The 25,544-nt window shown below is 36.3% G+C and overlaps 1 protein-coding gene across 1 annotated transcript; it reads right to left on the bottom strand.

The window, feature by feature from the left end:
• Positions 1-4,031: 4,031 nt before the first annotated feature.
• On the bottom strand, positions 4,032-22,216 carry LOC136260775 (latrophilin-like protein LAT-2). Its single transcript, XM_066054641.1, has 22 exons — positions 22,031-22,216; positions 21,812-21,978; positions 21,707-21,758; positions 20,365-20,433; positions 20,201-20,315; positions 19,992-20,150; positions 11,793-11,865; positions 10,983-11,082; positions 10,291-10,436; positions 8,497-8,626; positions 8,331-8,437; positions 8,162-8,270; positions 7,952-8,105; positions 7,829-7,895; positions 7,714-7,780; positions 7,565-7,662; positions 7,385-7,511; positions 7,166-7,207; positions 7,039-7,116; positions 6,942-6,987; positions 4,638-4,775; positions 4,032-4,574 (listed from the first exon to the last, which is right to left on the bottom strand). The coding sequence occupies exons 1-22, from the start codon at positions 22,199-22,201 to the stop codon at positions 4,273-4,275; spliced, it is 2,517 nt and encodes an 838-aa protein (XP_065910713.1). The 5' UTR covers positions 22,202-22,216; the 3' UTR covers positions 4,032-4,272.
• Positions 22,217-25,544: the final 3,328 nt, after the last annotated feature.

Below are 25,544 nucleotides of genomic sequence, written 5' to 3' on the forward strand. Positions count from 1 at the left end.
ACAGTCTGTCTATTCTACACTGTAAATTCATACTTCCAAATTTACAGTGTGAACAGTCTGTAATGTGCATGCCTTTGTCAAACAAGTTGACAGGTGCACATGTTTGACTCTCCAAGACAATAATATTATTGCTAATTTCCCAATATCAGTCATCTAAATGTTACCATTAAATTTTTAACAATTTTGTTGTTCCCCCAGTGGGACTATCACTATATAACAAAAATGAGTGATATCCACCTCAAAAACACCTTCGCTGTAAAAAAAAGGTGCGTCCAAGAAACTACAAGTACCTGTAATCCAATGTAATTAAAAACAGCTCAGTTGTAGGGAAAGACTTCATAAAAGTAAAAATAACTGGTAACTTAAAGAGCTGATATCTGGAGCGGCCAAGAATCAATCTTACTCATTCTAAATTTTTTTAATCCATGAAAGAACACCTTGCATTGGCTGTAAAAAAAGTGCACCCAAGAAAGTAACTGGCAATTGAAATAGCTGATATCTGAAGCGGCCAAGAATGAATGCTGATATACAACTAATTGGAATTAACAAAAAGTTTAACATCGAACCTTTATCTTTCAGCTGTGTTCTACATTCACTCTTGCTGCATCATAAATTGATTTCTTTTAACTCTAATTGGCTGGTAATTTGGCCGCCTTTTTTTTGCTCTATACACTGAATATTAAAAAAGGTGGCCAAATTACCAGCCAATTAGAGTTAAAAGAAATCAATTTATGATGCAGCAAGAGTGAATGTAGAACACAGCTGAAAGATAAAGGTTCGATGTTAAACTTTTTGTTAATTCCAATTAGTTGTATATCAGCATTCATTCTTGGCCGCTTCAGATATCAGCCGGATTTCAATTGCCAGTTACTTTCTTGGGTGCACTTTTTTTACAGCCAATGCAAGGTGTTCTTTCATGGATTAAAAAAAATTTAGAATGAGTAAGGTTGATTCTTGGCCGCTCCAGATATCAGCTCTTTAAGTTACCAGTTATTTTTACTTTTATGAAGTCTTCCCTACAACTGAGCTGTTTTTAATTACATTGGATTACAGGTACTTGTAGTAGTTTCTTGGACGCGCCTTTTTTTACAGCGAAGGTGTTTTTGAGGTGGATAACAGTAAAAAGTACGTTAAACGGAGCCACGTACGTATACGCAACTGTTTCCGAGAAGCTAGCTAGCTGGGTTCCCCAGTAGCTAGTATGCTAACGCGGTGAACGAATATCCACAGTTGTACAGTAACATGGCACCACAGTGGTCATGAGCGTGGGTTATATTACCACAACACGCCCATATATGGAGCAAAAATTGTAATTAGCTATAGCATCTGCTGTCTTAGCATTTTTTGATGACAATATTAATCAAACCTATGTCTATTAGTGAGGTGCATGCTTACCAAAATCACTGTTAGCTATATAAGTTAATGGCGTACTTATCAACATTAGAAATGCATGGCATGCATAAATTCTTTTGATCTTTGAGGGATAAAAAATTACCAAGAGACCTCTGGAGAGGTTCTATAAAATGGTTAGAGACCTCCTATATGTAGCAGATAGGTATAGTAACTGCATAGTTGAGGGAGATATCACTATACAGATCTAGAACACCTCATGATCACTGATCATGATGTGCTGAAGTAGCAAATCATTGAGTTTTGTTTCATAGATAACAATATGGAAAGTGAATGTGAGTTTACATTTTGTGCAAGATATGATGATTTACTCAACCCACAATCAATCTATCTACTAGTATAAATACACCTACACGGGACCGCCTACTCAGATCTTTGTGGCTTTGAAAGCCCTCAGCTTTGCCTTGAGTTTTAGATCCTCATGATAGCTATAGGTCTCTGCCATCATGTGGGTATGAAGAACTGAAGGCTTCAGTATAGTAGTCACCTTCGCTTACTATGGAGTGAAATTTCTATGTTTAGCTTTTCTTTTATTCAGATACATTTTTTTACTTCAAGTTAACTAAGTTTTAGATATTTGGCATTCAATTTGTGTAGAGATGTCTAATGATGATAGAATAATTATTACACGGCATTGCAAGTAAGCTAATATTTGCATTAGGTTATTTATTTATTAAGGCTTTACAGCATAAGTGCTGAAGGTCTGTGGTCCTACAGCCTGTTTAAAGTTGTTACATAAGTGTGTTTGAAAAGGTTATGTTACATGAAAATGTAAAAGTATTGAAGCTACATTTGGACTTACTGGAGCTGGCCGGCCACTTTAACAAGGTGGCCACAAAGTAACCGGTCCAAATGCTTGTTTATGCAATCACCATGTTGTGATAGTGAGCATGCAACTAACTTATGTATACTGGTCTATTTATCAGTTAGCAATTGCATAGAGTAAACAATGTTGAAATTACTTGTGGTAGAGAAGGACAGTAGAAGGCTTGATCAAGTTTACGGAACTATGGAGATTGTATGACATTTCATTTTACCAGCTTGGCATTATCATGACTAAATTGTTGGGTCTGTTATACTTTGGATACTATAAAGAAATCTAATCCAAGACTTGGAGCTTCCAAATGTAAGTGCATGCAACTTTAATGTCTGAAAGTGGTGATGGCAATCAGATAGAGGTGTAGCCAGGAGGGGGGTTTCTAACAGCAATGTGTGTTAACACCAGGTAGGTCTGAGAGAGGAGAGTAAGACCTTGAATAATTTATTGGTTCAAACCTCAACGGATCTAGATTGCCAATATTTCATGGATGAATTGTCAAATAACAATAATGTGAACGTCATAATATTATAGCTACAATTATTTGTATGTACACCTGGGAAACAGCTGCACATATTTTATGGACATGAATCCACTGACAAAATGGAATAACTACAAAAGCAATATTTAAATTTCTAGTTAGCTATAAAATTAAGTGTATCAAGGATGTGTCTCTTGCACCCACAGGCTTTGAACTATTTATCCATATACTTTAAGATAATAAGTTGACATACTAAATGGAGCCATGTCAGGCAGTACAGTACAATTAAATTAGTGTGAACATGAGTTTGTTACCACAACACGCCCATATAACAAACATTGTAATAAGCATCTACTGTCTTTTGATGATAGAATTGACTATCTATCACAACCCTCAAATCTAGCTATGTCCTTTAGTGAGGTGCATGCTTATAGCAAAATCACTGTTAGCCACAGGGTGGATATAAAAGAGCCATTAAGTTCCTAATGTTGTACTTATGATTAGAAAATGGTATGCATAAATTACTAAGATACTTCCAGAGATATGGTTAGAGACCTCCTATATGTAGCAAAGAGGTATCTGCATAATGTGCATAATATCTCCATTCATCACCATGGACACTCACTAATGCTCAGATCAGAGAGCTTTTTTTTATTCCAATCTTTAACTATAACTTAGAAGGGTACCCATCTGACTAGGCAGAACATTGACACCACGTGGGTATGAAAAAGGCTTCAATATAGTATAGCTACATTTGCATACCATGGAGTGAAATGAAATTTCTACTTCTAGCAATACTCATGTTTAGCTTTCCTTTTTATTCAAGTATAAACTTATAGTTTTAGATATTTGACATTCAACTTGTGTAGAGATGTCTTATGATGATAGAATATTAAACGACAACTAACATTTGCATTGCATATCTTGGTATGTACACCTGGGAAACAGCTAGCTAGTACGTGCATGGGGCTGCACATACAGACATGAATCCACTGACAAAAATGGAATGACTACAAAAAGTATTATTTAATTATATTTCTAATATAACTACCTACAATTAAGTGTATCAAGGATGTATCTTATGCACCTTATTCCATGACTAAAAAAGTGCAGATTACAGCAGCCTATCAGATCACAGTCTACATTTATAATGCTAATATGTCTGGTGTAGAAGAAACATTCCTTCCCCAATAAAAACCCAATACTCTACATCATTTATGTATATTTATATGAATGCTCTATCAGGGTATATTTTGGCTATCCTGATTGCTCTATTAGAGTATCTCTATCTTTTTAGGAAACCTTTCAAGTCCCCTATGTAGATCCTTTCCCGAGAGATGAATATAATTTTTACATGCAGTTATGTGTGTACGACTGTAGTGAAGTAAAAAGTCCAATACAACCACACTTGAATAAAATTAACTATATCTAGGTTAGTGAAGTGTTGACAAACATACAAAAGCCATAAAATACTTAATTGTACCTAACTGCAGCAATTGTTAAAAGGGATGTCAAGCAAAAATGCAATTACAGTCATGTGGTGATATTATTTACATGATGTTGTTTACTTCTTGGTACGTGGTAAAACAGCTGGCTTTATTTTAGCAAGTATGCTGCTTTGATTATCCATATTCTCAACATCCTGATCTTTAATCGATGCTGCATCATCATCAACATTCATATCAACTTTAAATGTTGATTCTTCTTTTATTTCATGCCTCTCTGGTGTTGATTCATTGACCTCAGTTTCATCATCATTAAGATTTGTCTCTTTCTCACTACCAGCATCTTGCTCTTCAATGATTGATTCTTCTAGTCGTTTAAAGGTCTTCAGTTTCACTGGCTCATCAGTAAACACACTGTCTTCTGCATGCACATAAAAGACGTGACTAACTAATGTTCTAGAAATGTACAGCAACATCTACTTACCTAATGCAATCTCTGACACTTCTTTCGATGGACGTCTCCTTTCCAGTGTTGTGCTTAAGTAATCACCACCACTGGTACTGCTTCCCACAGATATGGTTGATATTTTCTTACCACGAAGACTAACATCACTTTGCGAAGCTATACAAGGACAGAGTAATATACGTATGCTCATGCACATACATGCATGTACATAAGTGTAAAACTGCATTAAGGAAAAGGACTATGATAGACATACGAGGCTCTACAACAAAACTAAAGCAGCAATATTCCCCTATATTACAGCCCTTGTAATCAAACATGGATTCAGTATGACTTTGAATTATGATTTTTTATATTTTCTGCTAATTGACTGACTGACTAACTAACTAACTAACTAACCTACATGCTGATACTGTACTAATGCCTTCAGACAACATTACAGAGTAACAGCTGAGGCTATGCTATGTATGCATGAGTTTGATTTCTCATAGGAGACTTTGCTTCAAGGTGCCTTTTGGCATACAACAGTTTGTGCAATACATACCTTTGTACCCCATTTTTGCTTGCAGTGTGAAGTTGTCAATTAATTGCTAAATTTTGTACCATGTCTCATACAGTTGAACTTAGCAGATCCTAGCTTCATGCACTGTTCTCTGTGTGTAGCTGCCAATACACTGTGAATTACATGCCAAAGCACTATTGTTAATTAAAGAAACCAGCAACCAAGAGTATGTCCAGCGAAAAGGAAAAGGCATGGAAAGTACTGCATAGTTGAAAAAGTTACAGTGGAAAAGTGTGCTAGCAAGCACAATGTTGCAAATGAGGCTGTGAGGCATTTAAAGCTATAAGACAGCAGCAGCAGCAAGGACAACATGATAATAGCTGTGTTTGGGAGGTATCTTTTGAGTATTATTTTTTAATCCATGCAGCTAATGTATAAAGCCTTTAATCTCAAGCCTATTCATGCGAAGGAATCATGTGGTTTATGAACTAACTTAAATGTAGTAATTTTAATGGGTTTAATTTTTGTAGTTTACAATTTTTTTAGAAGTCAAGGGTAGTAAATTTCGTTGGTCAAATAATGAATAATGAATATCAGACATTTTACATTCATAGTACGCTTTACTTGTAAACCAATCAAGCCATTACATCTCCAAAAGAATTTTGGACACCTGCTTTTGGTAAAGAGTACATTTATTATTTATGTAGGATATAACTATTTTATGCAGACACACAATCAATCTTTTGTAGTCAACTTTGTGCAATGCAGAATATCTAGTAGTGTTGCTAAGTTTTTTTTTTTGTTTTTTTTTTCCCGGGCTAGATAGACTGCCCTTGCCACCACCCCCAGCACTAGGTGTTAAAGTGCTAGACAGCTGGAAATACCAGCAATCAAACAAAGCCGCTAATGTTACTAAAGCTTGATCTAACTAACACTGTACTAGATGTTACTAACACTGTACTAAGGCTTGATCTTGTAGTGAGTGTGTCACAATGATCTGTCCACATACACTAATCGTAGTAGGGAAACCATCAAACCTTTGTGCACAGGTTAAGTTTCCAACATCAGACACATGATAGTTTGTCGTGTGGCCAAGAAAACAGGTGCACCACACTGTGAGTATCAGGAAAAAAAAGAAAATGCTATTTTCATGTATAAATAGTTCCATGCCCCTTCTCAAATTTGTGCTCCAAATGCCCTCTACCTTCAGCACCCCACATACCAAATTTGAGCAAGATTGCCTAACGCAATTGTAAAGTACAAGCCCTCAAAGTTTGGCATAATTTCTTCTTCATTTTTTCTTCGTTTAGGGAGCTCATGGGGGTTTTAGATTATTCTTTCACACACTTTACAAAAACCCTTGTAAAATGCAAATGTATAGGTCAATTTTCTTGAACTGTGGTGCACTTTAAGAACATATTGCAGCATAATGATGTACCAAGGTTGGTGCAAATCTGATAACCAGTCATAGATAATTATTTGCATAAAAAAGGCCGACTTGTTGTCATGCCTACAGGGTAAACTGCTCAAACCTTTTGTGGTTCAAAAATCGCATTGACAGTTATAGAGTTACAAAGCAAAAAACAAACAACTGTAAATCACGGGGTCAATATACCCTAATAGAACAGTCACTGCAGGGTAAGAATGTGGATGAAAATGTCAAAAAATCTTATCAGCGTTTAAACTTGGGACTTCCATACTGGACACCCAATTCCTTAAACACTGAGCTGCTGCTATCACAGTTGTTCACTTAACATGTGCATACATACATACCACACATACAAACACACACAACACACAGACGTACACACATCCACACTTACTTCTTGTCTTCATTGTACTGGTAATAGTACTTGTGCTTTTACGATCCTGTAATCCAAAGCACATAGATTAAATCTTTATTATAAACTTAGAACTTACAGAACGAATTCTACTGTAGAAAGTGTATAGTTTGCTACCTTTCCAAAAGTTGTACCGATCTCTAAATTCTTTAGCAACCTTAGAATAACCACAATAAGTACTGTACTATAACTCTAGTTATAATTACCTGTTTATTCCTGACAACATGGAATATAAAGATAAAGACACCCTAGAAATAAATATTTGTAGTAACGCATGTAGCTAGGTTTGTAAACAAGCACAACTACAAAAGTATACTTCAGCAGAACACGATAATTTACAACAATAAATGTTTAACAAATAGATAACACATGTCTTGTAAACTTTATGTAAACTTATTACATGGCGCATAACGATTAGTAGCTACCTGTAGAGAATTCAGGATTGCAAATATCCAAGCAAATGCTACAGTGTCATCATTCACAGCCAGAACTCCAATTATCCATGTCAATCCAAGTAATGGCAGTAGTACTACTATGGCCTTCAGGAGGTCCCTGGGTACCCACTAGTAATGAAACACAGTTTACGTATTACTTATAGAACTTACTTTGCTGCGGCTGCATTAATAGAAGCCCTTTCACTGATCGTGTTTCGTGTACTTTGATATAAAACTTTTAGTGTAATTCCAAGAAACACACAGTTTATCTGCAATTGATTGTCATGTACTATTTACTACACAGAGTAAAGTATTATTACCAAGATCATAGCCCCAATAGGTGCAATGAATGCTGCAATTGCTCCATCCTCTGATTTTATCCAGCAACTATTAGTGATCAAAATTAGAATCAAAACACCAATAGTTCACACTTACTAATCATCAGTCCCATAGTGTCTGTGAACTATTCCAGCTGATATTGCAACTATTGGAATTCCTGGACCTAATGTAACATCGTATAATATACACATACAATTACTTCTGTGTAGTTGTGCTCACCCCAGCCCAAGATAAAGAAGAATCGTCGACGATTCAGCTTATTACCAAACACAGTTACCAACATCATATAGAGCATTACTCCTTCACATAACATCCAACAAAATGCAGATATGAAGAAATATTGTAGAAGAACTGCCACAATTATACAAGAGGCCTAAAAATTACAATTACATTTTACAAAATTTATTCTACAGATGTATTAATGCTTACTCGGTATTCAGTAGCAGTTTCTATTCCAGAAACAAATACTATCAGACCCAATGCAAGTGCAATGCACAGATTAAGATGGATGAAGACATTATTCTTCTTATCTTTTATTCTATATCAAAATGATAATGAATCATAAAATACTGAGTGTAAATACAGAAGAACCACTTACCTAAACAACACATATGTCAGTATCACAATGGAAAGACAAAGACACAGAAGAGATATTGCACATCCAATATACGAAATTATCGACAATGCATCATCAGCTGGGGTTGGCTATAAAGTGCAATAAAATTATATGTTTATAATTATTGCTTTTATTTATATCTCTTTACTTTTGTGCCACGTACACTCACAAGTACAGCAAAACTAGTCAGATGAGTAGCAAGACAAGTCACTTTTGTGTCATTAGAATTATCATCATCCAATTTAACTCCTTCCTGTGACCAACCACCGGCTTGATTACTGTGTGTGATATAAACAGTGGACAATAAATTATTACTATTATGTTTAATCTATCATTATTAATGTAACATATCTGTTGCATCAATGTTATTTAGCAGATGGATCCCACTTAATCAGTACAATAGTTTGCTTTTCTCACTACAGCAGAGCAATGAGAGGTAGCTACACATGACAATTGTTAGTCATTGTAGGGTGACTGTTTATTATGGTGTCTCAATTCTGCTGCTTATGAGTCTCTGGTATATAACAATTTACCCACATGATTATTGTTAAGGGATATGGTCATGGTGCCTGTTCACAAATACGCACTCACCTTCAGGCCTTTGGTGTTTACATCAGGCAATAGTGCAGCTGTGCACTCCTAAGGGAGACGTAAGCACTTGAGAAGACATTACTTTTTCAGTATTTTCAGCTTTTCTGCTGTGTGTAGCTTTATCATTGCATTTGGCCGTGAGCGCTTATCATCCATGGTTAATTACAAGAAATGTGTATGCACTTAACAAATAATATGCACTTAATAGATACTTACGCTTAACAACCCGACTCTACGGTAATACCGTATAGCCTAAATATTCTGAGGGAGAATATTTTCAAGGTTGAGCAAAGTAAAAGAAAATTATTATGACAATCTCAAATGTAATATATATGGAGGTCTAAAAATCTTCAAGTATAAAATTTTTGCTGTTAACCCCTAAAACCTTGAAAAAGCAAAAATTTCCCCCCTCAAAATATTTAGCCTATATGGTAATTCAAGATTGCATTGCAGCTACCATCCGGTGGCAATAAACGGTAAAATATGTGTTTTCCAGGGTTCTGATAGATATATGCTCTCTGTGCTTTTTTTTACTGGCATCATTTTCATGCAAGGACTCGCATTACTTTCTTTGTGTTGATTTTTCTTACATGGCATATGAACACAAACTACATCACATCACATAACAGGACATAAGTCAGTATCTGGATAGAATATCTGCATTCTGAAACCTGTATTATCAAGCCAATTAAATGTTAAAAGTATTGCATGGCCATTAACAGTAGTATTGTAGTTGTGACCAAATTTTTGACAAGTGTTGATCTACGCACACACCAGTGAAGTTTACTTTTCACCATGAATGGATAGCCACAGCAATACTCTACACATCTGCACCACAACCACGCCTCTGGTTTGGTCAGGCTACTTTTCATGAGTGGATTTCTAGAGACATGTGCCAGCCACTGGGAACACTCTGGCACCTTCTAATGCCACTGGCCAGTTGAAATACGAGACTAGAGACATGAACAGCCTTGGACAACTGCCCAGATATTGTTTCTTTAATTTTCAGTGGCACAGGTGGTCCTGAAAGCCCAATTTTATAGACTGGAGACACCATATGACCCACTTGGCTATTTTCAGTTCATATTATATCAATCACCCACCCACCACCCATGGTGACGTGATTGTGTTACAGATACCATCATGACAAAAGGTGCTCAAGATCATGGTTATATCAATAGCTAGCTTGCTATGGATTGAAGTGTAATAAACACTATGGTTGGCTTCAAACTCATAGCTTTTGACCTATATTGGATTGAAATGTTTAAAATCGCATATCTCACAATCTATTGATGTGTGTAGATTGACAGTTTTCCCAAATCAGGTCACATTTAATGATTGCGTTACTTACAGTCTTTCATCTAGCAAGTTGTGGTCATAAAATTGACATGTAGTGTTCCTTTCTAGTGGTGCTCCTGCTGATGCTGCAACTGACTGTACAGTGGTTGGCAGAGTATTAGAAAATTCTAAACTTTTGGATATCTCTAAGTCATTTTTCTGTTGGCAAAAATTTCCATGGTTGAAACATAAATTAATATCATGTATAACAATACACTATAATAGTATACATGGACGTAGCAGCTACATAATTATTTATGATTCATTAAAGAATGTATTTATACATTTTAAATTACTAGCTAACACTGCTACCTGTACAATACAACAAGCATTTTTAACCTGTTAAGGCTACTAATGTGCAAAGTAACATTTTTCTCTCTTTTTAACTCTATTACAAGTCTCACATACACGATAGGGATTGGTTACTAGCTTTGGTTACAAAATTTACAAAGTTTGCTTTGTTATCATAGTATCAAATAACTTAGATACAGTACCCATCTTTTCAAAGCTATTTCAACCATCTCTGGTTTTCCCTGTGCCATTAAAAGGTTGTAGACATGCCTGGTTGGGACACTATAAAAGCAGACAAACAGATTCCCAGTTGCCTTACATGCTGTAGACATGTTAGTGTTGAAAGTGTTTATTAGTCCAATAATATTTTGTACTGACAGTTCATTTTTACAAAATTAGGTCAAATATACTTACCACAGCAAATGTCACTGAAATGGGATTGTTCTCAGTAGTGTTAAAAGGTACTGGGACTTGAATGGAAATGATGGGAGAAATTGGTAAGACTGCCGCAGATCTATAAAAGGAAAGAAAATCAATGATTTTAAACCAACATAGTTACTTAGCTTATTGCAGAAAGGACTATAACTACTTTTCATTGATCTGACATCATAGTTGAAGTTCAATCTGACATGATCTTATAATACTTGATGAAGCACAGGGTCTGAGGGCATTCAGGAAAACTTTAAGTATTCTGAGATTTTAACTCATGGCTATTTGTCACATAAAACTCTTTCAGTAGCCGAAATACTTATCTTTGCTTAGTGTTTCATACTTCAATGATTCTATCCTGTATTCGAGCAGCATAAGTAATTGTATATAATAACTGTTTATTTAGATCATCTTAGAGCAATATTGTGGTCACACTTCTGCATATTTTAAATCAGTTGAAGGAGAATGCTTAATTATGATACACAGTGCATATAGAATAAAGGCAAGGAGTTTAGTCCCCTAGATGGCACTAAGTTTCTCTGTTTTATAAACATTTTGACTGCTCTATTAGAGTAGTTGATTGTCCTATTAGAGTTTATCAAAGAGTGGTCAGCAATCCCTAACTGGTCCTTAATTTGATTTATTATTTACCTTCATGGTAGTTGGAAAAAGCAGTTCTCCTTACCAGATCAACTAGCTAAATACACATACAAAAAAGGAAAATGTCTTTTTAAATTTAATTCGCCAGTATAATTCTTTCTCTGATATTGTCACAAATTATGGTTGTTCACTTACTCATCAATAGGATTTGGCAACTGAAGGGCATCATCTCTGAGTATGGTACTTGTAATTGGAAATCCTTTAGTATCTACAGTAAGCATTCAAGTAAAGAAAATTACAAATCTAATGATGCTACATACCTTCCTATATATTCCTATCTAATCAAAAACAGCCAGGCTATAAAAAAGGGTGCGGCCTCCAAAAAAACCAGGATGAAAAAGATGTGAAATCCAAGGTGGAGGCCAAGAAATGGCTGTGATGGTAGGTTGATGGCAAAAATTTTAATAACGACAATTCAGGTGAATTTATGTTGCCTCCTCCAAGTTTCACTAGGATTCGGCACCAAATTCACCTGAATTTTCATTATCAAAAATTGTGCCATTAACCTACCATCACAGCTATTTCTTGGCTGCCACCTTCGATTTCACATCTTTTTCACCCTGGCTTTTTTGGAGGCCACAGCCTTTTTTTACAGCTTGGCTGTTTTTGATTAGATATCACTTATTTTTGTAATTTCATACTTAAAGCCAGCCTATGGCTAACTTTGGGTATTTCTTTTAACTTGTCTTTTTCTTTTCTATAGGAGTGAAGATTACTAAGAAAATTTTTAATTGTCAAATTGTTTAGCTATACATGCACATTTAACAATATTATTTAGTAATTATTGCAATTGTGTTTATTAATCATTAACTCAATACAGACTGAAATGTTTGCAGCTGAAAACTCTACAGGGAAATGTGTATGTACGTAGCTGAAATTTCTACCTGGAGACTCACAATGTAGCTGTACTCTTAGACAACATGATGAATGATTTGTAATTGAACTCACCACAGAGTAACTTATAACCTAACTAAACTCTATAGAAAGAATTGCAAGATAGCTCAATTTTCAACAGGATGGTTTTCTTGTAGGTGAACCCTCTACAGGGTGACATGTTTCTAGCTGAACTCTCTACAGGGTGACTTGGTTCTAGGCACCAGCCTATTATGCTGGCATAATTTTGAGCATGATAGGTGCCTGAAAGCATCAGGCATAATGCTAGCATAATAGGCAGAATAATTGTCATATTGTAAGCAAAAATGCATGCCATAGAAATAGGTTGACTTGCAATAACAGAACAGTCAATGCCATTCATATGGCATTAAGCAGTCATTTGACATGACTGTTATTATAGTTTACAATGTAGCCAAATTCTTAATGCACAACGAGTACATTTCAGTTGTTCATAAGCCAAAGTTTATCATTACCCATTAGAAAGTAACAACAAAACATGGGAACTGTAGCAAAAAGTTTGAGCACAATTATGAGCATAATAGGCAAAAATTTTTAGCACTGCAGCATAGCATAATAGGCAAAATTAAAAGCATAACAGGCTGGTGCCTACTTGGTTCTATCTGATCTCTCTACAGGGTGATTTGTTTCTAACTGATCTTTCTATGGGGTGATATGTTCCTTTCTACAGGGTGATTTTAAATGTAGCTGATTTTTGATCTCTCTATGGGATGACTTGATTCAAGCTGATCTTTCTACAGGGTGAGTTGAAATGTAGCTGATCTCTGTACAGGGTGACTTGTTTCTAGCTGATTTCTCTACAGGGTGACTTCTTTTATAGTTGAACTCTCTACATGGTGACTTGTTTCTACCTGATCTCTATAACACAGTGATTTGTTTCAAGCTGATCTCTCTGCAGGGTGACATGAAAACTCTTTGCAGGGTAACTTGTTTCCAGCTGATCTCTCTACAGGGTGATTTGTTTCTAACAGAATACTGTACAGGGTGATTTGTTTCTAGCTGAACTGTCTACTGAGAGATTTGTTTGTAGTTGAACTCTCCAAAGGGTGACTTGAAATATAGTTGAACTCTCTTTAGGGTAACTGGTGTCTGGCTGAATACTCTACAGGGTGGTTGGAAATTTGGTTTAACACTTTGCAGAGTGGCTTGTTGACTTGTTTCTAGCTGATTTTCTCTACAGGATGATCTTTTTAGCTAAGCTCCATACAGAGTGGCTTATAACAGTGTTAAATTCTCTACAATACATAGATGAATGCTTTAAGAGAGTAATTGTTTACTTCTTAGCTGACTGCTCTATTAGAGTATCTAATCCAATACAGCCAAGCTGTAAAAGAAGAGTGTGGCCCTCAAAAAGTCTATAGTGAAAAAAGATGTGAAATCCAAGGTGGCGGCCAAGAAATGGCTGTGATGGTAGGTTAATGGTAAAAATTTTAATAACGACAATTCAGGTGAATTTGGTGCCGCTTGGTCTTGGCACAAAATTCACCTGAATTGTCGTTATTAAATTTTTACCATAAAAATTCACCTGAATTGTCATTATTAAAAGTTTTACCATTAACCTACCATCACAGCCATTTCTTGGCTGCCACTTTGGATTTCACATCTTTTTTCACCATAGCCTTTTTGAGGGCTGCACTCTTTTTTTTACAGCTTGGCTGTTTTGGATTAGATTTCACTTCTTTTTGTATTTGTATACCCCAAAGCCAGCCTCTGGCCAGCTTTGGGGCTTTTTGACCTATCTTTTTTCTTTACCACAGGAAGAAGAAAAAGATGAAGATTTTAAATACTTTAAATGTAGAGAATTCAGCTACAAACAAATCACCCTGTAGAGAGTTCAGCTAGAAACAAGTCATCCTGTAGAGAGATCAGCTAGAAGGATCACCCTGTAGAGAGTTCAGCTACAAACAAATCACCCTGCAGATAGTTCAGGTACAAACAAGTCACCCTGTAGAGAGGTCAGCTAGAAACCAGTGACCTGTAGAGAGTTCAGCTACAAAAAAAAAACACCCTTTAGAGAGATAAGCCAGACAAAGTAACCTTGTAGAGAGATCAGATAGAAACAAATCAAACTATGGAGAGTTTAGCTACAAAGAAACCACACTGTAGAGAGTTCATCTACAAGCAAATTACCCTGTAGAGACTTCAGTTACATTTCAAGTCACCCAGTAGAGAGAACAGCTGCAAACAAGTTGTGTAATAAATATTTGTGTTATATATTTACTGATAAAAGGGTGATTTGTTTGCAGTTGAACTCTCTACATGATAGTTTCTTAGTAGCTGAACTCTCTACATAACTGATCTCTCTACAGGGTGATTTGTTTGTAGCTGAACTCTCTACATGATGGTTTCTTTGTAGCTGAACTCTCTACAAGGTAACTTCTTCTAGCTGATTTTTCTACAGGGTGATTTGTTTGTAGCTGAATTCTCTACAGGGTGATTAGTTTGTAGCTGAACTCTCTACATGGCGGTTTCTTTGTAGCTGATCTCTCTACAAGGTGACTTCTTCTAGCTGAACTCTCTACAGGGTGATTTGTTTGCAGCTGAACTCTCTACATGATGGTTTCTTTGTAGCTGAACTCTCTACAAGATAACTTCTTCTAGCTGATCTCTGTACAGGGTAATTTGTTTGCAGCTGAACTCTCTACAAGATGGTTTCTTTGCAGCTGAACTCTCTACAAGGTAACTTCTTCTAGCTGATTGCTCCACAGGGTAATTTGTTTGCAGCTGAACTCTCTACATGATGGTTTCTTTGTAGCTGAACTCTCTACAAGATAACTTCTTCTAGCTGATCTCTGTACAGGGTAATTTGTTTGCAGCTGTAGTCTCTACAAGATGGTTTCTTTGCAGCTGAACTCTCTACAAGGTAACTTCTTCTAGCTGATTGCTCCACAGGGTAATTTGTTTGCAGCTGAACTCTCTACATGATGGTTTCTTTGTAGCTGAACTCTCTACAAGATAACTTCTTCTAGCTGATCTCTGTACAGGGTAATTTGTTTGCAGCTGAACTCTCTACATGATGGTTTCTTTGTAGCTGAATTCTCTACAAGGTAACTTCTTTTAGCTGATCTCTCTACATGGTGTCTTGTTTGTAGCTGAACTCTCTACAGGTGATTTGTTTGCAGCTGAACTCTCTACATGGCGGTTTCTTTGTAGCTGAACTCTCTACAAGTGAGCTCTTCTAGCTGATCTCTCTACAGGGTGATTTGTTTCTAGCTGAACTCTCTACAGGTGATTTGTTTGCAGCTGAACTGTCTACATGGTGGTTTCTTTGTAGCTGAACTCTCTACAAGGTAGCTGATCTCTCTACAGAGTGACTTGCTTGTAGCTGAACTGTCTACAATATTAACTGGTTGCTGCTGGACTCCCTACAGCATAGCTTGCAGTGTAATAGAAATCTATAATGGGGTAAGTCATAAACTAGCTGAATGCTCTATTAGGTTGACCGTTCTATTAGAATATCTCGATCTCGCATTTGCTACATGGAGTTGGCTTTCGAATCATAACTCAGTAGTTTGTACTCTGATTGTTCTGTAGTACTGCAAGGACTTTCTACGGTGACTATTCCAGCTATATACTCATTTTTAGCTCACTGCTCTAAGCTGTTTGCCTAGTAGGCGTGAAAATTATTGGTATTTTTATTCACGAATCTCGATCGCGCAATTGTTACACACCTTCGGTTTCATGTCATATCTCCATGATCTTTATTTCGATTGCTTTCAAACCGCCAAAAGGCACTCCTACAATGGTTGATCTATCCACAAAAAGATTTTCAACTCATTCCATGAAGCGGTTTACCCTGTTGGCATGACAACAAATCAATCTTGGTTTAGGAAAATAATTGGTCATAAATCCTTAACCGTTCATCAGATTTGCACCAAATTTGATACTAGAATTTGCCTTTGGACTGCCTTTCTGTGTTCCAAATGTCAAGGCGATCGGAGCACACGTTTGCGTTTTATAGCAAATTTTGCAAGTGTGCGAAAACACGAAGAAGAAGAAAAAAACGAAGAAAAAGAACCGAAACTTTGGCTGCTCGTAACTCGGAAATGGCTTGAGTGATTTCCTAGAATGTGGACTCCCCTAGCTGGCGGGCAACTCTGCAGCAAATTTGGTTCGAATTGGATAAGGTATAACTGAGATACAATGGTCTGAAATTGACGTTTTCTTCCGGTCAATATACTCACGGCGTGGCGTGCCGGCTTCTTGGGCGGCACGACACTATCGTGTGTCTTGATCTCAATCACACACTTGTTACACCTAGTTGACTTTCGTAGTGTAACTCAGTGGTTTTCAATCTGATTCCTTATACACTACTGAAAGATCAATCTAAAATATTTATTCTACCTTTCTACGTACTTTCAGCTGATCCCATTAGCTATCTGCCTGGTAGGGTCGTAAGTAATACTAAAAATTCGATCATGCGATTTTTACATATGGTTGGCGTTTTTGTTATAACTCCATGACTGTTAGTGCGATTTTGTTCAAACCACAAAAGGTTTGCACTATGATAGCTACTCCATATACAGACCTATTTTCAAGTTATTCTGTTTAAGCAGTTTACCCTGGAGGCGTGACAACAAATCACCTATGGATTTTTAAAAAGATCGCGCATAACTCCCTTGTTCTTTGTTTGATCTGTACCAAAATTGGTACAGATCAGACAAAGAACACAGTATTATGCTCTTACTGCCCTCCAAATTTTAAGTAAATTGACCAAAGCATGTGTGAGTTATTATGATTTTTCTAAAGTGTGCGAGACGAAGAAGAATAAAAAGGAGAAGAAAAAGACTAAGAAGAAAAATACGAAGAAAATAAGACAAACTTTGAAGGTGTATATCTCAGTGATGGATGGGTGGATTCACCTCAAAATTGGAATGGGAAGTGCCCTACCCCACAGGGAGTCATAGCAAAAATGGTTAATTTCCATCCAGCCATTATCGAGCTATGGATGCCTGAAAACGGTATTTTCTTGGTTCCTGTAAAATACACACTTGTCTGTTGTGCGCCCACACTGGCTGTACTTGGCCGCATGACACACTATCGTGTGCCTTGATTAGAACACTATACAGCTTTTTAGAACACTAAACTCTATAATCATACATAAAACTGAAATCAAATTATGACATCAACATTTTATATCAAACTCAAAAATGAAGTGTCATGGTACATTATAACTACAGTGCATATATATACCAATACTACAGAATTGTGGATTTTCACAAATCCAAACTCTAGTAATCCAAATGCTTACTAATCTGAAGAAAAGTGACTGTTGTATTAGAGTATTTTGTCAACAATTGTATGTTCTATTAGAGTAATTGAACAAGGTTCTGTATAAAGTGCTCACTAATTCACTATATAATCTGAGCAGTCTTTGTCAACTTCAGAGCAGAGATGTTTGGATTAGTGAGGATCCACTGCATATCAATATTAGTACCGATGTTACTAGTATTGGTATTGGTCAATTTCTACTGACATTTTGCTTTAACATAAGTGCTATTACATGTATAGCATCACTATAATGTGAATTGGTGTATTACTGGTGCACATGGATTTTAATCACACAACAATTTGGCTTTCATTTCATCTAATAGTACCACTTCTTTGGTAGTTTATATAAATCAGATACACACCCACATGCCCCACAGCAGGCTAAAGGCCAGCTGCGGGCGTGCACCTGGTTTACTGAAATTGTTTTCTCGTAAAAGTGTGTGTGTGTATGTGTGTGTGTGTGTGTGCATGCCTATCCACTTATGTTTGTCCATATGCACCCATGTAGGCAAAATCATTAAATGGTAAAAACGGCTTGCACATGAGAAGTAAAAGTGATGTATGTAATTTCCGCACAGGTAAACTTTTTGATTTTTCTCAGTGGTCTGAAATATGGGTGTGGCAACTCTCCTCAGACTTTGTGAATTACCAGATTTTACAGATGTTTAACAGCTGAAAAACAGCAGTGCAGGCCTTGTAGACTACCAGGAATAGCATATCACTTTGAGTTGAAAGGGACACATCTCCTTATGCATATGAAAATAAAGAGCAGCTTTGAGTCTTTGTTGAGAGAATTTGCAGGGAAAAACACAGTCAAACTATAAAACAGTTTAAAAGATACTTCTGCATGTAATATGTTGTTTAAAGTGGTTTGTTTAACAAGCGCTTCCTTAGCAGTGCATAGCAACGTAATCAAAGAATTACAAAATTTTCATGATTTACAAAATCTGAAATTACAATAAATTAATTATGTATTATTATTGCAAAACTAAAAAAGCTAAAATAGTAATTATATGTAATAGTTGTAACATGGGAATGAGAGCTACCTCATGTTACAGCTAATATGTAACACTTCCCCATCATCAGGCTGATAGCTTGTACATGGTGATCAGTCATTCAAGCCAAGCACCAGATATACTATATACAGTGGAACCTCAGTTATCCGAATCCCTTGGGACTAGGGGTGGCCCATAAGTCTGAAAAGTCCATATCTCTGAAACTGTGTATAAATAACCTTTAAAAAGCATAAAGAACATTTTTAAAAATTTCAGTATTGTCAACTACCCTATTAGAACAGTCACTACTCTAATAGAGCAGTCATTTCTCATAGTTCGGTTGACTGAGAATCTGGATAAGAAGGGTTCGGATAACTGAGGTTCACTGTATGCATTCCTAAAATTTCGATGAGGGGTACGCAGCTAGTTATGTTCGGTTACGATGAATGGACAAATCCTAGAGATATCATGGAGAATTTTGGTTATGCGAATTTAAAGTTTCAATCAATGCTATTGAATCATTTATGGAAATGCCTAGATAGGTAAGCTTGCTAGTAGAGTCATTACGTCATGCAGAGTGGTAACTTTGGGATGGGAGTGTGGTCCATATTCGGAAATGTGCAGAAACGATTGGTGAATAAGCTATAGCACTGGTTCTCACCTTAGCCCAACATTTTCAACTTGTAGGATAGCGAGGATAACAAAACACTCTCTTTCTGAGTGGTTTTCATGGAAAAATCCAAGTTGTGCATAATAATCATTGAGTATTAATCACGGGCTACATTTTGTATGTAGCTCGGCTAGCTGGGTTACATACAAAATGTAGCCCTGGTGGCTTACATAGTTACCAGATGAGTTAGCTAGCTGCATGGTGCCTGGTTTTTAGAAGTAGCACAACATCAATTTGTTTGCTCTGTTGTTATGTACTGACAAAAAAAAAACAGACAAGTTTGGTTTCAAAACACTTTATTATGTTGTATCTCAAAAAACATTGGTTAACCTTTTGAAACTATATTGGCAGTATTTTTAACGTCAGTTAACAAGAAAGTATGTGTCGGTAACTAAAGGTTAGTATCTGGATGTAAAATGTGATGCCATAACTTGCACTATATACACATCTATTATTACATACCCAAAATGTAACATAAACACTTACCTTCAGGAAGTTTCTCTAAAACATCTTTTAGTGCAGCATTGGGAAATGTAAATTGAGTGCTTCCTCCAGTGAATTCACTCAGATCATCATTTGCACTTGGAAACATGTAAGGTTCTCCTGCCTGAACACTATCATTGGATATTAGTGAAGCCTTGATTACTGGAAGGATTAATTATAATAATTTCAGCATCACAACTAAAAACATTTACCAATATTTTTCTTTGTCTTGATAACTTCATTTGTCTCATTATTCAGTGTTGCTGCGAAAAGTCTTCCAAATTGTTCAGTACTGTTAACTAAGGATTGACTGGTTTCTGGTGATGTCTGTACAGAAATTAGTGTTAACAAAAAAATACACATTAAGTCTGTCTACTTGTTGTAGTTGTTGCCAATTTCTTTGGTTGTTGTTATCAAGTAGATTGTCAATCACTGAAGTAGTTTCCTGTGTGTACAAAGTAAAATTGCAAAACATACAATATAATGTATACCACACAAAAACAGCCACTCTGTAAAAAAATGGTGCAGCCTTAAAAAGCCTGGGTGAAAAAGTTAAAGGTGGTGGCCAAGAAATAGCTGCAATGATGTTTATGCTAATAAATTTTAACAATGCATACAGTCATTTTTTTAATCATTAACATCATTGCAGCCATTTCTTGGCCGCCACCTTTGATTTCACAACTTTTTCACCTAGGCTTTTTAAGGCCGCGCCATTTTTTCACGGCTTGGCTGTTTTTGTGTGGATTTCACTTCTTTTTGTACTAATTCAATATTATTGTAATACTCTAATAGAGTGCACATTTTTTGAGGACTTTTAATAGAACATACATAGAATGTTCTAGAACAATCTAGAACTTCCATTGGTAGATCTATGAAATTACAAATGTTTGATTATTATAAGTAGATTTCAACTAGAAATTTCGTTTATAAAGCAGAAATCAAGTGAGGTGATTAACCAAGGTAGCAGTGGTTCAGTGGTTAAGAATACTGGTGTTAGGGTATGGAGGTCCCTGGTTCAAACTCTAGTAAGGGTTTTTTTGACATTTTTGTACACCATTTTTACCCCGTGGTGACTGCTCTATTAGAGTATCTCGATCCCACAAGTTTACATTAGGTTGGTTTTTACTTTACAACTTTGTCACTGTAACTATATTGCTATTCAAACTATCAAAAGGCACTGCTACGATGATCAGCCTATCTACATACCAATTTTCAAGCTATTCCTATACTCAGTTTACCCTGTAGCCGTGACATAAGTTCTATCTTTTTTTAGTGAATACACACTCATAACTCCTTGGATATTCCTCAGACTCACAACAAACTTGGTACATGAATCCACAGTTACACGCTCTTCATTTGTGCCAAAGATCGAGGCAATCAAGTTACATGTTTGCATTTTATAGCAATTTTTGCAAAGTGTGTGAAAAGAAAAATTGAAGCCCCCATATGGCATAAGAAGAAAAAACGAAGAAATTAAAATGAAACTTTGATTGCCCATATCTCGCAAATGGCTGTTGCAAATTTCATCAAATGTTCTGCGTGGCATACCCTACCTGGCGGACAGCTATAATAGAAAAATGGTGTGCTTTGGAGAAGGGGCCATGGAGCTATGAACGCATGAAAAAGTGGTTTCTTTCTTCCTGTCAATATACTATTGGTGTGGTCGCTGGATTTCTTGGCCGCACAACACACTACCATGTGTCTTGATGTACATTTACCTCAAACAACATGTCATCCGGTCGTAACCTGTCAACCACTGTTTCTGTAACACTATATATACAGCAGTGTTTAAACTTAAATTGCACATGATAACGTTAATTTACTTGCTAATAGTTTTGATGATATCAACTGCTATGCCAAGTTCTGTTGCAAAATTTTCCTCTTCTTGCTCTGTTTTAGTCAAGTTTGAAAGGGTTGTGGCAATACCAGTAACTGCCTTGATTTTTTCAGTATCATTCAGGATATTTAAAGACATAGTGATGTTATTTGCCTATAAAGAGCAATAATAGTGGCTAATATTCACTACACAATGATTTACATACCTCATCAATTAGCTCCTTAAATCTTACTCTGAAGCACTCATTTAATTCCTCCCAATCATTAATACCTCTGCATCTTCTTTGTATAGTACCTTGATTAATGTATAAGTTAAAGTTGCCAAATGTGACCCACCAAGCAAAAACCACTTGTTTCATACATTCCTCAAATTCCATTTTATTGCTTCTCTGTTATTTGAAGTAACAAAGAAGTGGACAGCTAAAGTTTCAGCCTTTTGTGATGAAAAGTTTTGAAGTTATAGTGCTAGACAGTTGGAATAGGAATAAACTTGATTTATACAGCAACAATACAGCAATTAAAATACAGGTGCTCATTTAAGGCTACGGGTTAGGCGCTTAATAATAAGTTATTATTTTTCGATGCACGATAATGGATGGTGCAATATTGGTACGAAACTTGAGCAGGTGTTAGTGAGAATGTTGTTAACTTTAAAGCGTTGCATAGCCACGTGATAATAGCGGAGGAATCGTACAAAGTGAGTGTTAATAATTTACTGCGGAAGATAGTCAAGTGTAAAATTAAGTCCCCCCCAATATGATTGAACCAGCGTTTAGCGTTACTGCTTAATGTGGTTATTAATCATCAAAAAGAGCAGCTGTCAGCCAATTAGTACTAATTTTTTATGGCAGTTTCAATGGGTGGTTATATTATCTAGGTCCTGTCATGGAGACTTTGTGGGAAAACTGACTAGAGGCTGGTTAGTTATCGTATCTTTCAAGGATAATGGCGATTAGTTCTGCAACGGAAATACCGCGAGTGCACTACAATGCTGTTACAATTGGATAACAACTTGATTCGTTTGTGAGGACCTAGAAATCACTAAGTAATAGCTTATTAATGCTAAATATCATGGTGTGGCTTCCCATGAAACCTGGTTTTTGATGAATAGAAACTCAACAATTTCGCTGTTTAATGCCTGCATTTCTGTACAAGCGCACCTCTTGTTGAGTGTATTGCCACTTTTGGTATTACTTGTATGTTAATATACCATATTATTTTAGTGTGTTCTTCTGTACAAAACGATTAAAACAGAACTATAAGCAAAGCGCCTACAAAATTATTTACTGGGTAACCCATAACCTTAATCAATCATAACTCATGACTAAAACAAGCTAGAAGACGGGGTTTGGCTCAGTCTGTTCACCATGAGCTGGCACATCAATCAAAGTATAAAGTTTTTCCTATACATCTCAAGTGTGGACAAAGAAGGAGGCCATTCAACAGTTAAATGACAACAGTAAACTCTATTCTAGAACATTGCAAACAAGCACCCATAACTCACGTACCATACGCTGCATGAACATAAAATAAAGATTTTCTTACTCCCAATGAACAGGAGAATCTGGTGATGGATAGCTTTTATTGATTAAAGCTTTGTTTCAGTACATATTGAAGCAATTGAAACATGGATAAAATTGTTACATATGTACAGTAGCATGCATAGTTTTTACCCAGTTTATTTCAATATGTTTTTATAGCATTGCTCAGCGGGTAACATGTTACCTATGGTACCGCCCAAGCACAACGCCGCACTTGCTCGCACTCGCTCGCACATGCAACTTTGCTCGAGATATGTCAATCTATGTACAATAGTACTTTTGTAACAATATTATAATGAATTTAAAAAACAATGGTTTAAAATGCCAGTTTCAGAAAAAAAATCACGCAAGTTTTTAATGCCTTACTTGTCGGTGAATTAACACTTCAATAGATAAATTCTGGACATCACTGTGTTCGCCTGTTCATAGGAAGCATAGAAATTCATGTTTCATCTCCAATGTGAAAGGGTTTCTGAGTCACAGACATTTGTTTACAGTGTGGTAATGAAAGAATTTACCAACAATTGTTATTCTGTGAATTCACTTTCCTTCTCAAACGAAAGTGTGTTTTAGACAAATACTATACCTTGGTGGATTCACAAATTCATGGCGAATACAGTGAGTCAAGATTTAATACTGTATGCCATTGTATCAGTACGTTATGATGGCTTATGTAAGTGCCTGTAGATTATTTTCTTGATAGCTTCTGTACATCAATTTATTTGCTCATCTAGCTGTCTAGTGCTGTATTTCTATCACTACTCAACTTATGAAGCTGAAACTTACCCAGTACATTCCTCTGTCCACACCTTCTGTAGCTAAAGTCTTTGAGCAGGCTGTAGGACCAGGTGTCCTACAGACCTTCAGCACTTGTGCTGTAAAGCATTAATAAAATAAAATAAGATATAGACAACAAAGAACAAATAAAATGAATTTCGAAAAATGTGCAGATATTGACGGTTTTCTAAAATTAGGTCACAAATGATATAAGTCATGAAAGTTTGAAAAGTAAGTAAATACCTGTGCCAAAAACAGCGCAGCTGTAAAAAAAGGCGAGGCCAAGAATGCACAAGTACATGTTCATGGAGTAACTACAACCAAAAGTCATGATATCAAAATCTGGCCAAGAAAGCATTTACAGTATAGGCATTCATTTTCTATATACTTCACATTATCACATCCAGCTAGCTGTACATGTGTGCTTGCAATATAAACAAACAATACTACTGAGACGATAAAGATGATTACACTGCATTGTTACCAAAATTAATTTAACTAAAAATTTACAATTGGTTTCTACTTGGCCATCTTTTTATTTTGATGTACAGTGCAAAAAGATGGCCAAGTAGAAACCAATTGTAAATTTTAGTTAAATTAATTTTGGTAACAATGCAGTGTAATCATCTTTATTGTCTCAGTAGTATTGTTTGTTTATATTGCAAGCACACATGTACAGCTAGCTGGATGTGATAATGTGAAGCATATAGAAAATGAATGCCTATACTGTAAATGCTTTCTTGGCCAGATTTTGATATCATGACTTTTGGTTGTAGTTACTCCATGAACATGTACTTGTGCATTCTTGGACTCGCCTTATTTTACAGCTAGGCTGTTTTTGGCACAGAATATCACTACTTTTTGTTGAATGGAGAACATACAGTTGCTGAAGATTGGCTATTATATTACATAGGAGACACTGATGCATAATAACAGCTTCAGTATCAGATTAGCTAGTTAAATCAGTAGCAAAAGCTTCAAGTTCAGTGTTTAGAAGCGCTACTAAAAGTGACTTGCTAAGAGAAAACTCGTTAAAACTGTTCAAATTTCCCTCAAGGACTCAGGTGATAGTTTGCGTGATGTTTCACGTGAAAATAAGAAGAGGGGATAGTGACAAAGTCGAGGCTACCATCTTAATGGTTCTTCCTGAAGCGGTGCTATAACTAGTCTGTATGCGTAACAAGTGGAGGCGAATCGGCTGCGAGTAGTTGCTGAATGTATGCCTCGGAATGGACATGAAGGCGTAGTCTCGTGCCCAGACCGCTTTTTTTCTTTTTGTGTGGGGGCTGGGCACAAGACTAATGAAGGCGCTGAACGCATCACACTCAGTATTCTCCCAGCGAATTGCCGAGTAAGTTTGTGTATAAGTCATTGTAAACGGATATATAACTGCCGTCGTAAT

Source organism: Dysidea avara, chromosome 7 (genome assembly GCF_963678975.1).
Source record: "Dysidea avara chromosome 7, odDysAvar1.4, whole genome shotgun sequence".
NCBI lineage: Eukaryota > Metazoa > Porifera > Demospongiae > Dictyoceratida > Dysideidae > Dysidea > Dysidea avara.